General features: G+C 51.7%; 2 protein-coding genes across 5 annotated transcripts; one reads left to right on the top strand and one right to left on the bottom strand.

Moving 5' to 3' along the window:
- Window positions 1–1691: 1691 nt before the first annotated feature.
- Eef1akmt3 (EEF1A lysine methyltransferase 3) lies at window positions 1692–10849 on the bottom strand. Of its 3 annotated transcripts, XM_028886303.2 has the most exons (5): window positions 10651–10849; window positions 10115–10283; window positions 9884–9995; window positions 3664–3798; window positions 1692–2465 (listed from the first exon to the last, which is right to left on the bottom strand). In XM_028886303.2, the coding sequence occupies exons 1-5, from the start codon at window positions 10788–10790 to the stop codon at window positions 2056–2058; spliced, it is 966 nt and encodes a 321-aa protein (XP_028742136.1). In that variant the 5' UTR covers window positions 10791–10849; the 3' UTR covers window positions 1692–2055. The 3 variants fall into 3 exon arrangements, with proteins under 3 accessions (XP_028742136.1, XP_037052608.1, XP_028742137.2); XM_037196713.1 differs by lacking the exon at window positions 3664–3798; XM_028886304.2 differs by lacking the exons at window positions 3664–3798; window positions 10651–10849 and having other exon boundaries at window positions 10115–10492.
- A 59-nt stretch (window positions 10850–10908) lies between these two features.
- Mettl1 (methyltransferase like 1) lies at window positions 10909–15471 on the top strand. 2 transcript variants are annotated; one of them, XM_028886286.1, is made up of 6 exons: window positions 10909–11042; window positions 11856–12019; window positions 13489–13673; window positions 13782–13895; window positions 14037–14138; window positions 14299–15471. In XM_028886286.1, the coding sequence occupies exons 1-6, from the start codon at window positions 10954–10956 to the stop codon at window positions 14452–14454; spliced, it is 810 nt and encodes a 269-aa protein (XP_028742119.1). In that variant the 5' UTR covers window positions 10909–10953; the 3' UTR covers window positions 14455–15471. The 2 variants fall into 2 exon arrangements, with proteins under 2 accessions (XP_028742119.1, XP_028742120.1); XM_028886287.2 differs by lacking the exon at window positions 14037–14138 and having other exon boundaries at window positions 10925–11042.
- Window positions 15472–15874: the final 403 nt, after the last annotated feature.

The raw sequence follows: 15874 nt of genomic DNA, 5'->3' as shown, positions 1-15874 counted from the left end.
CGGCGGCCTACGGTGCGGCGCGAGGGCCAAAACTCCTCCCGGAACGTGTCCGCGCGGGGGGTGCTGCCACCTGCAGGCTGGAGGAATATAATCGCCTCTTTTCTTTTTTTCTTTTTTCTTTCTTTTTTTTTTTTTTGCTTGGCTTTAAAAAAAAAAAACAAAACACATTTTACGAAAGACCCCGCCCCTCCGTGGGTGAAACGGAGAAGTGACATGATAAAGTTGTCACAAAATAACAACACAAGACACGTAGGTAGCAGTTTGTGTTTCTTTATTTCCAGTTTTCATATTCAGTATTCATTTAGGACTCGGGACAAACGGGAGGTAGGTAGGTGGGCTCAGGAAAACTGTCCAAGATCACCTGGAGAGGTGAAGGAGTTCCTTCAACAAACCGAATAAATAATTACTGAATTAGCAAACTATCTGCTGAACACCTGTGTGCCGGGCGCTGTACCACAGCCCTGTCCTCTGAGGGATCTACTGGCCAGGAAATGAAGATCAGGTAAGACAAGATAAGGTCCCTAAACAGTTAAAAGATCTCCCAAGAAGGAAATCACATCCAAATAGAGGAGTCAGGAAAAGAAGGGTTTTTTGTTTTTTTGTTTGTTTGTTTGTTTGTTTTGTTTTGTTTTAGAAGCAAAGAGTGAGTTTTATCTGAAGCAGTGGCCCTTCCGGTAAAGAGTGGAGACGGAAGAGAATGCCGCCATAGAGCTAGGGAGCAAAGAGTAGAGCTTCTGCAATTTGTCTAAAAGTGCAATACAAAAGGAATAGGAAGCCGGGCGGTGGTGGCGCACGCCTTTAATCCCAGCACTCGGGAGGCAGAGCCAGGCGGATCTCTGTGAGTTCGAGGCCAGCCTGGTCTACCAAGTGAGCTCCAGGAAAGGCGCAAAACTACGCAGAGAAACCCTGTCTCGAAAAACCAAAAAAAAAAAAAAGGAATAGGAAATGAAATACAAAGTTTGTAAGCCCACGGGTGTAGCCTGCGTGCCAAGCAGAGACGTTCCTTCTCGCAGCAGAAGCCAATCCAGCGGGGTCTGGAAAGGCTGCACGAATCTGAAGAGTAGTTTGGAGGTTAAGAGAATGACCGCGGACACACCAGCGATAGCTGTGCGCCCAAACGGTAAGTGTGAAGAGCCCTACCCAGACTGCCCCAGAGGGCAGAGACCAGACTGGAAGGTAAAACCAATTAGGAAGGAAAAACCAGAGATCAGAAGAACCCAGAACTCAATCCAGAGTTGGGTACAACATGCTAGTCTGTGATCAGGTCCTGAACTTTGCAGAGGATGAAGGAGCTACAGCTCAAACTTGTCTTAGTGAGAGTCATATCACAGCAGGTGAGAAGCTGGAGCTCTGAGGGGTCTTGGTACCAGCTCTCTCTCTCTCTCAAAAGCTACATGTTTGGGAATGTAGAAAAGGATCACTAATGCTCATTTTCCCCTTAAAAAAAAAAGTCAAAGAATGTTTTTTGTTTTTGTTTTTGAGACAGGGTCTCACTATATTAGCTCTGGCTGGCCTCGAACTCCCAGAGATCCACCTGCCTCTGCCTCTGGAGTGCCTATGCCACACTACCCCCTGGCTAAGAATGTGCTTTTTTAAAAAGTTCATTCTGAGGCCGGGGCAGTGGTGGCGCACACCTTTGATCCCAGGACTCGGGAGGCAGAGGCAGGCAGATCTCTGTGAGTTCGAGGCCAGCCTGGGCTACACAGTGAGTCAAATCTACACAGAGAAACCCTGTCTCAAAAAACAAACAAACAGAAGAGTCCATTCTGTTGAAAGAACTGGGAGTGACCGGTGACAGTCTCTCTGCAGCCACTGTACCTCCCTCGCCCCTAAATATCCTGACTACCTTCTCGCCCTCCCCCTCTGGAGACAAGTGCTGGGCACCTTCTTTGGGCTTTAAACCCAATGCTTCTAGGATTCTGCTGTTTTTAACAGGCAGTCCCCTTCCTGCATCTTCCCGAGAATGCCTAGGGGAACAAATTAGAGGAGGGAAGAAAGAAGACAGGCAAGCCATCCTTTCCTTTTGTCCTGATGTTTACGGCTCTGGGGCTGAGGTCAACAGGAAGGGTGATGTCCGGCAGGTCTCCCTTCCCTGTGCCTGGCCCTATAGATGTTGACATTCACGTCCTCATCCCGCTGGGCCAGCTCCAGTTGGAAGTGCTGGGGCAGGAAGTGTTGAAAGAAGCTCTCTGTCCCATGCTCCTCCCTCATCTTGGAGGCCAGGTAGATGGTGCCATGGGGCCCACACAGGTGTTGGAGGGTCCCCAACAGCAGTGGGAAGGTAGGCTCCAGGTACACGATATCTGCCCCCAGCACCAAGTCATAGTTTCCAGGAAAGCCATGCTGGTCCATTCCCCAGGACAAGGCACACACCTTCGCCCGGCCTCCAGACGGCACGTTAGCGCGGACATTCTCCTGGATCTGCTCCAGGACCAGTGGTAAGTCAGTGATGGTAACATCCCCCCCTGAGGGAGAGCAAGGGGGAGAAATCCAAGTCAGAGGGACCGGGACAGGGCTCATGACTCCTGCCTGGAGGGTCCAGAGGCCTCAGGGCCTCACGTCTGGACAGCCCGAAGTTCACTGGCCCTTAGTTGCCTCAGCCTCACGCATACCACTCTCGTTACTCTCCATTCTACAACATCAACATTCTCTCCGGGCTAATCTTCAACCTCTCTGGCCAAGGCACAACAACCAGATGTCAGCAAAAGCCTGGGCAAGAAGACTAAACTGGGGGTGAGCTGGGCAACCCCCCACACCCATCTACCCACCCAGCCTCGGAAGACGTGACCTCCGCTGAGCCCTAAGGGACACAAATCAGTCAGGTGAGGCTTTCCAAGCAGAGAAGAGAGTACAAGCGCCCGGCAGGAAAAGGCACGGCGTAGTTAAGGAGGGCTAGAGTCCAGAAGAGGGGTTCTCAACCTGTGGGTCTTGACCCTCAAATGACCATCGGAAAACACAGATGTTTACATAATGATTCATAACAGTAGCAAAATTACAGTTATGAAGCAGCAAAAAAAAAAAAATTAACAGTTTTATGGTTGGAGGTCAGCACACCATGAAGAACTGTATTGAAGGGTCGAAGCGTTAGGAAGGTTGAGAACCGCTGCTCTGAAATGTCAAGACCCACAATGAGGACTTTGACATGTTAAAGAAAGTCAGGCCGGGCAGTGGTGGTGCATGCCTTTAATCCCAGCACTCGGGAGGCAGAGGCAGGCGGATCTCTGTGAGTTCGAGGCCAGCCTGGGCTACCAAGTGAGTTCCAGGAAAAGGAGCAAAGCTACACAGAGAAACCCTGTCTCGAAAAAACAAAAAAAAAACAAAAACAAAAAAAAAACAAAGTCAGGCTTGAAAGAGTGTTCACATGCTAAGCAAGCACTCTGCCGCAGAGCTGCATTCCCAGTCCAAGAAAGAGGTTTTAAGAGCAGAATCTGGGGTGAAGACGACCAGATCAGTATTACAGAATAGTCACACAACGAACGTTTGTACTGAGCACTTGCTAAATGCTGAGGATACAACAGGAAGCAAGGCAACGCTAACGGCCTCCCTAAAGTTTCATTCTAGACATGGAAACACTCGCAATTCCACAAAAGTAACCACTTAAGCGGAAGCACGATTAATAGCATAGAAAGCAGAAATAATAAGATCTCACTCACGCATCCTCACCATGGGTCTGGATGCCAGGCGGTGTCTGGAACACCTCAGTGAGCAAGACAGGTAAGAATCCACCCCTCGCAGAGTTTACAGAAGAGGGCCAAGGGCTGAGCGTGATGGTAGCAGCACAGGCCTGGGACTTTAGCACTAGGGAAGCAGAGTCAGAACAGTCATCAGTTGGAGACCAGCTTAGGCTACGCAGCAAGAGCCTGACTCAGAGAAACAGAGGAGGGCTGGAGAGACAGGTAAGTGGCCAAGAGCACTTGCTGCTCTTCTAGAAGACCCAGGTTCAGTTACCAGCACATATATCAAGCGGCTCACAATGGTCTGAACTATAACTCCAGGGAATATGAGCCTCTGGCCTCTGATGGCATCTGCACTCATGGGCACAAACCAATATGCAGACATACACGCCGACAGATAATTCAAAATAATAAAAATAATGCTTAAAAATTAATAAATTTTTAAAAGGGAGCAGGCTGGGGTTGTAGCTCAGTTGGTAGAATACAAAAGGCCCTCGGTTTTTATTCCCCCAAATAAACAAATTAAGTAATTAATTTTTTTAGACTGAAAGTGATAGTACATGCCTGTAATCCCAACACTAGAGAGGAACAGGCAGCCAGATCAGAAGTTCAAGGTCATCCTTGGCTACATAGTTAGAGGCCAGCCTAGACTACATGATACCCTGTTTCAAAAAAAGGGGGAATGGGGCAATAAGGTAATTCAGTGGATAAAAATGCTTGCCACTGCTGGGCAGTGGTGGCACGCACCTTTAATTCCAGCACTCGGGAGGCAGAGACAGTGGATCTCTGAGTTCGAGGCCAGCCTGGTCTACAGAGTGAGTCCAGGATAGCCAGGACTACACAAAGAAAACCCTGTCTCCAAAAAAAAAAAAAAAGAAAAAAACTAAAACGGGCAAGAAAAGGTGACAGGACCACTGGAAATGACCCCGAGCACAATGGCACCTGTTTGCAATCAGAGCACTTGGGAGACTGAGGCAGGAGGACTGTTAGTCCTAGACCGTCTGGGACTGCATGGCAAGACACACTGTCAACAAACCAAAAATAAAGAGGGCCTGGTTGCTCACACCTATAATCCCAGCCTTTGGGAAGTAAAGGCCAGAAGACGAGGCGTTTCAGGTCAACCTGGGTTACAGCAGACCTTGTCTCAAAAACACAAAGCAAAGAACGAAATAAGACACACAGTACATCAAATAGAATTATGTGCTACAGTGAGGCCCGAGCAGGGACAGGTATGAATCCTTTGAGGGTGAGGGCACAGAGCACACCTTTAAGGGGAAATCCTCCTTAAGCATTATTAGGAAAGACCTGAAGGCAGGCAGGGACGGAGCTCTCCCTGGCTGAAGTCTACCAAACACCAGATCAGCGGCACAGAGAGCTTGAGGCAGGACTGTGCCTGGCAAGGTGTGGAGATCTAGCAGCAAGGGCACACACAGCAGGAGCAGAGTGAGAGGGGCAGAGGGGCCACACCCCGCGGTGAGGGAGGGTAGGGGAGAGTTTGAAGCAGAGGGACAGCCCACACTGACTCAGGGTTTACACTTGAGCACTTGGATTGCTGTGATTAAAAACACACAAACAACCTGGCCGGAGAGATGGCTCAGCAGTTAAGAGCACTTGTTGCTCTTGCAGAGGACCCAGGGTTGACTCCCATCACGTGACCCACGTGGTGGCTCACAACCATCTGTAACTCCAGTTCCAGGGGATCCAGTGCCGCCTTCTGACCTCTTCAGGCACCAGGATCCCATATGGTACACACATGCAGGCAGAAAACACACACACACACACACACACACACACACACACACACAAAACCGCAGCAGGGCAAGAACAGAGACAGGAGCATAAGTCAGGAGGGGAAAGACGATGTTGGTTAGAAATCGGGCAGTGACAGTGACTGAGATGTAGTCAAGTCCTGAATATATTCTGAAGCTGCTGTCAATGTTGACAAGCTGATTCTCTCTCTCTCTTTCCTTCTCTCTCTTTCCCTCTCTATCACACACACACACACACACACACAGAGAGAGAGAGAGAGAGAGAGAGAGAGAGAGAGAGAGAGAGAGAGAGAGAGTGAGAGTTTATTTTGACTAAGGGTGTCTTTTGAACATTTGGCCTAACTCAGGCCAAGTTGCCCATTTATGTAAATGCAGAGGGCTTCAGGACAGGCAGGCTTGGAAATGGGAGCGTGATTTCATTGGTGAGCAAAGGTTGAAACGTCCATCAAACTAGCACATGAAAATATTAAAAAAGGCAGTGGGTTATGTAAACGAGTCTGGATATAGAGATGATGGAATCCTGGTCCTCAAAGCCACAGAATGATGTGACTTCTCAGGAGGGGGCATAGACAGAGAGAAATAAGGGGTCAAAAGGGTTACTCCTGAGCTCTGGGCACTCAAAGTTCCTGTCGTAAGGATGAAAAGGAATCGATAAAAAACATGGAAAAGTGTGCCAGCAATGTAGGTGGAAGCTGGAAGTGTGTTGGCCCAGAAAGCAAAGGACTTTTCAAGGGGAGACGAGTATCATTGCCAAATGCTAAGTCAACTGGAGTGGGCTAGAAACTGACTTCTGAGTTCAAACCATGGGGTTAGAAGTGAAGCTCAGAACCCCAGCAGAGACACAGAGGGAGGGAGGGAGAGTCTACCTGAGTGGACTGAGGAACGAACAGAAGGAGAGGAACCACAGTGACTTTTTATTTTATGTGTAAGAGTGCTCTGTCCGCATGTACACCTGCACACCAGAGGAGGGCATCTGATCTCACCTCAGATGGCTGTGAGCCACCATACAGTTGCTGGGAATTGAACCCAGGTCCTCTGGAAGAGCAGCCAACGCTCTTAACCGCTGAGCCGTCTCTCCAGCCCCTACAGTGATCTTAACATTTGGATGTGTTCTCTCCTGAGCAGAGAAATGGCTCAGGAGATGGAGGATCAGCCACTGCCCTCCCCCACAATAGGAATTTCAGCATAGTTATGTACATACATATCATATACACAGACATACAATGCCCCATATAGACACACTGTGCATATGGAATGTGTGTGTGTGTGTGTGTGTGTAGAGAGAGAGAGAGAGAAAGAGAGAGTCATCAGATAAGAGTGATAATGCAGAGGAAACAGTTTGAAGAATAAGAAAGTTAAGAAACAGATGTCAAGCTGGGCGGTGGTGGCGCACGCTTTTAATCCCAGCACTCGGGAGGCAGAGGCAGGCAGATGATCTCAGTTAGTTCGAGGCCAGCCTGGTCTACAGAGTGAGTTCCAGGACAGCCAGGGCTACACAGAGAAACCCTGTCTTGAAAAACAAAAAAAGAAAATAAACGGATGTCAGGCTGGAGAGATGGCTCAGCAGTTAAGAGCACTGACTGCTCTTCCAGAGGATCTGAGTTCAAATCTCACATGGTGGCTCACAACCATCTGTAATGGGATCTGATGCTCTGTTCTGGCCTGCAGGTATACACACAGATAGAGCACTCATACGAAAGAGAGAGAGAGAGAGGGAGAGAGGGAGAGAGGGAGGGAGGGAGGGAGGGAGGGAGAGAGAGAGAGAGAGAGAGAGAGAGAGAGAGAGAGAGAGAGAGAGAACAGATGTCTAGGATCCTGAAAGAATAAATGGGCAAAGGAAATTTGACAAGCTAGCTGGGTAGCACAAGGACCCACCTGAGCTCAGTGAAAACAAGATTAAAATGAGTCTAGTGAGTACAATTGTGTGGGCACTAAGAGGGCCTAACCCAGCCTGGGCTGGGGGTGGGGGGAGGCAGGAAGCCTTCCTTCCCTTGGAAGGGTTGTTTGAGCCTAGCAATGAAGACTACATCTGCATTTACATGCCGTAAAATGGTTGCAAGCAGAAAGTGCAGCCCCCGTGAAGTCCCTGAGGAAGGAGACATCAAAGCAGGTTTGCAGAAGGGACAGAAGAGTCATGAGAGGAGAAGAGGCCAGGGAGAGGCACAGGAAGAGGCGAGAGAGCGAGGCAGGACGATGGCAGCCAGGTTAAAGGGGTCACTTCCACCCTGAAAGAAGTCAGGACCAGGAGGCGATTTGGTGGGGTGTGATGAGGATAGCTTCGTTTTGAAGAAGCCATTCTGATTGTAGGGTGGTGTGAGCCAGGATCTAGGTGGGGGCCAGAAGCAAGAAGACCAACCAGTCTGACTACTTATAAGTCTGAGCAAATGGTGGTGGCTCAGGCTGGGGAGCCCAGAGACGAGTCGAGAAAACACAAGAAAATCCAAGAGATTTGTAGGAGTTAAAACCCACAGGACACGAAGAGTTTGATGATGAGAAGCGGGGACATGACAGAGGCGATGTCTAGGTTCCACACTGGGTGGATGGTGGCTTCATGATAGGAGAGCCTGAGAGAGAAACAGGTTTGATGGGGGAAATCACAGGGTCAGTTTGGGAGTGCCAGCCTTTTCCCACCCAGAAGCATGAAGATACTTACGAAAGTCAGGGCAAAAAGCAGTTAGTGTCCTAACTAAATATGGTGGGACAAGGAATAAACAGTTGTGCAAGTATTGAGAAGGCAGGGCCGGCTGATTTCTGGGATACAAAGCGAGAAAATAGGAGATGACACCCAGATTTTGGACTTGGAAACTGAACAGGGCACAAAAAAGCAGCCGCTGGTCTATCAGTAATAAAGACAGGTGTTTTCTCTCTCTCTCTCTCTCTCTCTCTCTCTCTCTCTCTCTCTCTCTCTCTCTCTCTCTCTCACACACACACACACACACACACACACACATTCTCTCTCTTACACACACACACATTCTCTCTCACACACACATTCTCTCTCTTACACACACACACACACACACACACACACACACACACACACACACAATTTCTTCCTTGCCTCCCTCCCTCCCTTCCTATCTGAGACAAGGTCTTATGCTGTAGCCCAGGCTGGCCCTTGGCCTCAGCAGCCTTCCCACCTCTGCTGCCTGAGTGCTGGGATTATAGGCACGAACCCCAATCCTTGGCTTCTTTCCTTTTAGCGTAACTTTCTGACTCTCATCCACCACCCACCCTCAACTCCTCCTCTGCCAGAGCTCTCCTGGGTGGACCTCCTTCAGCAGTGATAGCTCTGGCCAGAGCACACCCATGCCACACATACCTCCCAATCGAGTATGTACCACAGCATCTTCTCACACTGTCCCTCACTAGACTACAAGTTCCTTGGAGAGCGGAAATCCTTCTTATTCGATGTCAAATCCTCAGCCCCCAGCACATCTCTTGGCACACAGAGGACTTAGAATACATGTTGACTGAATGAATCGAAGAATAAATGTCTGCCTCTGCAAAGACTTTTCCCTTAATGTGACCCAGTTCTGTCCCTAGGAACAAGGACATCCTAGTTTGCATGACTTAGACCACAACAAGGTAAGGAACTTTTTTAGTTTCTGGCTCTTTATAAAACCGAAGCAGAATTTTCCTGACCCTTTCCTTTCCCAAGTCTCAACTGATTAATTACCCTCTACATAATCATCCCACCCTAGCCCTCCAAAATTCATAACCTTGTTTGTCCTAGCAATAAAAACCTAAGGCTGTATTTGGTATGGTGGTACACACCTGTAAAAAAACACTTGGAAAATCAAGGCATGAGGACCAGGAATTTAAGGCTAATCTCCTCTACATAAAGAGTTTTAGGCCAGCCTGGGCAACAAGAGAACCTGTCTCGACCAGACCACACTCCAGTGCACTCCTCCACAGAAAGAAAGGGGGAGAGGAGAAAGAAAGAGAGGAAGAGAGAAAGAAAAAGAGGAAGAGAGAAAGAAAGAAAGAAAGAAAGAAAGAAAGAAAGAAAGAAAGAAAGAAAGAAAGAAAGAAAGAAAGAAAGAAAGAAAGAAAAGGAAAGGAAAGGAAAGGAAAGGAAAAGAAAAGAAAAGAAAAGAAGATAAAATTCAAGAGACTCTAACATAAGGAAGCTACAAAGCTTCGCGCCCCAGGTCTCTTCTCCCTTCAGAACACCCATATGCATTTTAACGGAAGAGCGTCTCCAGCATTTTTCATGGAATCCCCATCTGATTTGTTTGACCCACCCTCGAACCAACTATCCTGGGTGTTCTGAACTCCACAATCAGCGCAGTCTGCCTCACAGAAAAGTAGGGGTTTGTTAAAACGAAAGAACTGAGCTGAGTTCAAAAGCCCTGCCCACCCCCAAGGAATCCACGTATTAACTTCTCCACACTCCAGCGCCCCCCCGCCCCGCGCGCGCAATGCCAGCTCACGCACCCTGCAGCGCCGCCAGGATTCCCACGATGCCCGTCCCAGCGCCCAATTCGATCACCTTCTTGCCTCGAAAATCCACATTCTGACTCTCGAAAAAGTTACACAGGCTCAGAGCCTACAAGGGGAAGGAAAGGAAGAGAGAGAGAGGGACGCTGTCAGGGCTCCATATGGGAGAGGCGGGGCCCGGGGACTGGACCTCTCAGGGACCCTCGCTTAGGGCAGCCCCTTCCTCACCGCATCCCACACGCGTGCCGCCACCCCAAGGCGCGACCCAAAGTTTTGCGTGATGCTCAGCTCGTGCCCACAGAAGCAGAACCGGCTGCTCTCCGAGTAAGAGTCGCTGAAGAGGCGGACCTCGCGTGGGAACACGGATTCGGGCTCGGGTTCGGGATCCGGGCGGGAGCTGGCCATCAGGCAGAGAGAGGAGAGAGAGTACCCGAGCACCACCTCGGCCAGCGCGGGCATCCAAGTCCCTGGCTGCGTTGAGGCTGGGGACTGCCAGCCATCTGGGCTGCTCCCAGGCACCGGGCCCCGCCTCCCCAGTTCGCCCTGCTTCCTCCAGCTGGACTTCCTGGAGATGGACGGGGAACGACCCCCCCACCCCCCGAGCTCGGGTCCCGGGGCGCACACAGAACGGGACCCACGCAGCGCCACCCACACAGGTCAGCCCCGGCTGCCTCGGTTTGAGACCACCAGGAGAGAGAAGAAAGGATGCTTGGTGCGACTTGTCAGCGTGGGCCCCCCGCCACGGGGCTGGAGCGCGCGCTCACCTGCGGGGCGCACAGGTGCCCGTGGGCACCGGGGAGCTCAGGCTCCGGCAGAAGCACGCCAAGAGGAAAGGCGGGGTGCCGGGAGCTGGCCTTCCCGCCAGCTGGGAGACGAGCAGCGCGCTTGCTCTCCATCCATCCATCCATCCATCCCAGCACGCCCCGCTCCCTTCGGGGTCCTCCCATCAGGAGGTCCGCGGAATTGGCCCTTGGTGCTTTAAGGGGCGGGGCCGGCCGGCGGCCCGCGGGGCTGCGTCATCAGCCTGCGCCCGCGGCCGCGGCGCTCCACGTGGGCCCCGTGGCATCATGGCGGGAGCCGAGGCGCCCCCGCCGCAGAAGCGCTATTACCGGCAGCGCGCGCACTCCAACCCCATGGCGGACCACACGCTGTGCTAGTGAGCGGGCCGGGCGGGGGCCGGGCGGGAGCCCCAGCGCCGGGTGGTCCCGGGGACACCTCCGTTGAGGGCGGCGCGTGGGAGACGCGGCGGAAGGCGGAGTTGGCCCGCCGGGGTGGGGGGGTCGCGGTGCTGTGGGTCACACGTCGGGGCGGACTCGCCAACCAAATCTGAGAAAAATATTGCTGGAACTAAAAGGGAAGCGAAGCACGCTGTCATTTCCACCTTCCGACTTTTTTAACTTTAATTTTTGGGGTTTTTTGAGACAGGGTTTCTCTGTGCAGCCCCGGCTGTCCTGGAACTCACTCTGTAGACCAGACTGGCCTCGAACTCACAGAGATCCACCTGCCTCTGCCTCCCGAGTGCTGGGATTAAAGGCGTGTGCCACCACTGCCCGGCTCCGATTTGCTTTTATTTATTTGTTTGTTTGTTTATAAAAAGATAAACACACACACACACACTCCTTGCTTCGTCCTCTCCACAGAAAACACACCAACAGAGTAGTGTTCCAATGCCTTAGGCAGTCAGTCTCTGGGAAAAAGAACCTTGAGTCCCAGAAAGGAAACCTCCCTGACACGTCAGTACCCAGAAGTAGAGATCATATCACACGTCAGCAATCGTGTAGCCTCACGAAGGGACTGTGATTGACACCCTGGGAGCCAGGGGACTTTCCACTGTGCCTTCGGGAGACCACATGGCCCGTGTGACTGTAGATGTTTTGCGAAAGCTACCATCCGCCTTCCATGCCCACGGAAGCGCGTCTGCAATGGTGTGTCCAACCGCCTCATATGTCTCCTGTCTTCTTCCCAATAGCCCGGTGAAGCCAGAGGAGATGGACTGGTCTGAGCTTTACCCAGAGTTCTTTGCTCCGCTAACTCAAAATAAGAGCCACGATGACCCAAAGGATAAGAAAGAGGAGCAGTCCCGGGCCCAAGTGGAGTTTGCAGACATCGGCTGTGGCTATGGTGGTTTGTTAGGTAACGTGCTGGCCCTTACCCGGGGGCAAGGGGAGGCCTGGGTTCTGCCGTCTCAGCAGGTTAGAGGCAGGGTTAATTGACCTTTCGTCCTGCCACCAGACGGCAGTGACATCAGTGTGCAGGGCCTCCATCTCCCTTCTCCTCTGGGTCTGTGGCCTTCGCCCTGGAGCAGGGAGGGGGCTCCTCGAGTGTGTCTTAGAAGCCGGGTTGTTCTGTCTGGCTCCAGTCCCTGCCTGAGCCGTTTGACCTGCCCTGTGCTGGGTCAGTGAGCCGGTCAGCACAAGCGTCAGAGATCAGCTACTCTGGCCACTGATCCTGAACCGTCTTTCTCAGGGATTCCACCAGCTTCCCCCCTCCTACCCCCATCCTCACCAGAACACATTCTGCTCCACTCTCTCATGTTTTGGGGTCCCTGTTATATTGTCTTTGTTTTCCAGAGCATGTATGCCAAACCACTCGCCTGTGTTTCGATCTTGCCCCATAGACAGATAACAGTATAAGAGAGAGGAAGAGCGTGGTAGAGACTGGAAATGTTGCCCCATGTCCGAGCTTTCTCCTGCTTTACTCTTTTTTTTTTTTTAAGATTTTATTTATTTATTATATATACAGCATGTATGACTGCAGGCCAGAAGAGGCACCAGATCTCATTGCAGATGGTTGTGAGCCACCATGTGGTTGCTGGGAATTTTACTCAGGTCCTCTGGAAGAGCAGTCAGTGCTCTTAACCTCTGAGCCATCTCTCCAGCCCCCATCCTGCTTTAAATCTATGATCTTGAGCATTTCTGACCCTCAGTCTCCCCACCTTCACAGTCTACCAGAGAGTGTGAAAAGGATTAAATGAGACTTCGTCGTGGAAACTCTAAAGCAGTGGTTCTCAACCTGTGGGTCATCACTCTTTGGGGGGTAACATATCAGACATTTACATTACGACTCATAACAGTAGCAAAATTACAGTTATGAAGTAATTTTATGGTTGGGGGTCACCACACCATGAGGAACCGTATTAAAGGGGCGCAGCATCGGGAAAGTTGAGGACCACTGCTCTAAAGCAAATGTAAACTGTAGTTTCTGCCCTTTTATTCTAGTCTATATGACAGATCTTTTTTTTTTTTTTTGTTGATTTTATTTTATTTTTTGAGACAGGGTCTCACTATGTAGCCCTGTCTGGTCTGGAACTTGCTATATAGAGCAGGCTGGCTTTGAACTCACAGAGATCCTGCCTGCCTCTGTCCCCCTTCCCCTATTTCCAAAGCTGAGGATTGAAGGCTTGAGCCGCCACACCCTGCTCCTGTGACAGCGTGACAGTTTTGTGTCTTCCCTGTCCCCTGCAGAGGACTCTGCCGGGAGTGGGCATCTCTGCCTTGCTCCTAACTTAGACATCCGCAGACAGAAACTTTCTTTCCTGGGTTAACCTCTTTATACTTCCTTGAATCTGGCACTGACGACCTCATCGCCGCCTCTGTCCCCAGTGGCACTGTCACCACTCTTCCCAGACACCCTGATCCTGGGTCTGGAGATCCGGGTGAAGGTGTCGGACTACGTGCAAGACAGGATTCGGGCTCTCCGGGCGACCCCCGGAGGCGGGTTCCAGAACATTGCCTGTCTGCGCAGTAACGCCATGAAGCACCTTCCCAACTTCTTCCGCAAGGGCCAGGTGCGGCCTGAGGAGCTGCCCGGGGGTGGGGGGTGTGAGTGTGGGTGGGTGGGGGTGCTGGTGGAATATGGCAGCCAGGCGCTCACGAGCCCCCTGTTGGTCCCACAGCTGAAGAAGATGTTCTTCCTCTTCCCCGACCCGCATTTTAAGCGAACGAAGCATAAATGGCGAATCATCAGCACCACGCTGCTGGCGGAATATGCCTACGTGCTGCGAGTTGGGGTGAGCGGCTGGGAGAGAAGATGGTGCCCAGGGGATCTTCACCAAGAATTGATGGGGGGCACTAGGCACTCTGTCCTCACACTCATCCTCTCGCTGCTCAGTCGTGTGCCGCCCGGATCTAAAACGATATTGTCTACGCAGGGCCTGGTGTACACTGTCACTGACGTGCTGGAACTGCACCAGTGGATGTGTGCCCATTTTGAAGAGCACCCACTGTTTGAGCGTGTGTCTCTGGAAGAGCTAGTAAGTGAGATGCCCCAGGGAAGCCTGTGAGAACCCAGCCCTATTCAGAGTGGTCCCATAGTCCTTGAACTTAGCTTAGGGCCAGGACAATGGGAGTCTAGAGACCCAGGACAGTGTGAAAGGTGGGCAGGGAGGGACATGCCGCACTCTCTCTCTGCAGAGTGAAGATCCCATCGTGGAACATCTAGGCACGTCAACTGAGGAAGGAAAGAAAGTTCTACGCAATGGAGGGAAGAATTTCCCAGCCGTCTTCCGAAGAATACAGGACCCCATCCTCCAGGTGGTGACCCCCAACCCCAAGCTGCCTGACCACTGACTTCTTACCCTGCCTTAGCTCGACTCGCTCTACTAGTGACTGGAAGAGAGATCAGCTCCCCGTTCCAGGCCTTCCGAGACTGGGGGGGCAGAGGCCACGATCTCCGAGACGTGCGGCCTGCGGTCTCCGTCGCTGACCACTGCTCTCTCGCCCCTCCGCCGTCAGAAGAAAGCACAAGAGGCTGGCTGGGGAGGCCAGAGGACCTTGGACCAGAGGGTGTATTTGGAGGGTGTGGGGATTTGCTCTCCCTCAGCGCTCCTCCCCTTGTGGGGTTCTCCTCAGCCGGAGGGAAGAGTGCAGCGACCCTCTGTCTAAGCTGTGGGTCGGCTCGGCCCCCACCCCCACCCCGTTGTGTTTACTTTGCAGTCCTGGGGATCATGTGTGTGCCCGTGGGCCCACGCTGCTGTCCCGGGAAGGCGGGGGTGGATCACGTGCCTCCTCCGTCTTCTCCCTGTGTGAGATCTGACCTGGACTGTCCCGTGCTGCCACCATTGTCCCTGCAGTGCTGAGGGCACGAGGGCAGACACCCTTGCTTTACCGTGTTGACCTTTGACTCCAGACTCTCCAGGCTGGCTGACTGGCATCGTGCCTGATGGGGGGGGGGCAGAGGAGCAGGGAGCTAAACTGCAATGTTGTTTTTAATTCTTTTTATTCTATGAGTATTTGCCTCTGTATGGGTGTGTGCTCCACACTCGTGCCTGAGCCCTTGGAGGCCCGGAAAGGGAAGTGGTTCCCTGGAACTGGAGTCACAGACGGTTGTGAGCTGCCATGTGGGTGCTGGGAACCAAACCCTGCTCCTCTGGAAGAGCAGCCAGTGCTCTTAACTGCTGAGCCGTCTCTCCAGCCACTGAACTGGAGGAGTCTGTGGCTCAAAGCAGTAAGTGGCTGCTGACCACAAAGGTACCCAAAAGAGGTTGAGTCAGCTTGGGGTTCAGAGTGTGTGCTTAACCTTCATTCTGTCCAAAGGCAGAATCTCCAAACTTACATACTTTGCAAAAAAGAAAAAACAACAAAAACCTCCTTTGTATCATTATTATTATTGGTTTTTCGAGACAGGGTTTCTCTGTGTAGCCCTGGCTGTCCTGGAACTCACTCTGTAGACCAGGCTGGCCTCGAACTCACAGAATCCGCCTGCCTCTGCCTCCTGTGTGCTGGGATTAAAGGTGTGCACCACCACCGCCTGACATGTATTGTCATTATTTACACTTCTGTGTGTGCAGGCGGTGAGGGTGTGCACAAGCGTGTGTAATGGGAAGAGCACAGTGTAATGGAGTCACTGGGGTCAAACTCAGGTCGTCAGGCTTGGTGTCAAGTACCTTTCCTCACTGAGCCATCTTGCTGGCCCTAAGACTCCTTCATTTCTCTCAAACCCTACTCCCATGTCTGAAAGGAAGGGCCTTGTTGAGTTAAGAAATTCCCT

Source organism: Peromyscus leucopus, chromosome 18, assembly GCF_004664715.2.
Source record: "Peromyscus leucopus breed LL Stock chromosome 18, UCI_PerLeu_2.1, whole genome shotgun sequence".
Lineage (NCBI taxonomy): Eukaryota > Metazoa > Chordata > Mammalia > Rodentia > Cricetidae > Peromyscus > Peromyscus leucopus.
The sequence above is the reverse complement of the archived record's forward strand: the minus strand, read 5'-3'. Positions and strand labels throughout refer to the sequence as shown.

What these genes read in the sequence shown, in the direction of transcription:
- Eef1akmt3 (XM_028886303.2), bottom strand. Translation starts at nt 10,790, where the DNA reads ATGGATGGATGGAGAGCAAGCGCGCTGCTCGTCTCCCAGCTGGCGGGA. An exon ending in GGCACCTGTGCGCCCCGCAG is followed by an intron (nt 10,284 to 10,650) that starts GTGAGCGCGCGC and finishes CCTGATGGCCAG; the next exon opens with CTCCCGCCCGGATCCCGAAC. An exon ending in AATCCTGGCGGCGCTGCAGG is followed by an intron (nt 3,799 to 9,883) that starts GTGCGTGAGCTG and finishes CTGCTTCCCTAG; the next exon opens with TGCTAAAGTCCCAGGCCTGT.
- Mettl1 (XM_028886286.1), top strand. Translation starts at nt 10,954, where the DNA reads ATGGCGGGAGCCGAGGCGCCCCCGCCGCAGAAGCGCTATTACCGGCAG. An exon ending in TGGCTATGGTGGTTTGTTAG is followed by an intron (nt 12,020 to 13,488) that starts GTAACGTGCTGG and finishes CTCTGTCCCCAG; the next exon opens with TGGCACTGTCACCACTCTTC. An exon ending in GTGTGTCTCTGGAAGAGCTA is followed by an intron (nt 14,139 to 14,298) that starts GTAAGTGAGATG and finishes CTCTCTCTGCAG; the next exon opens with AGTGAAGATCCCATCGTGGA.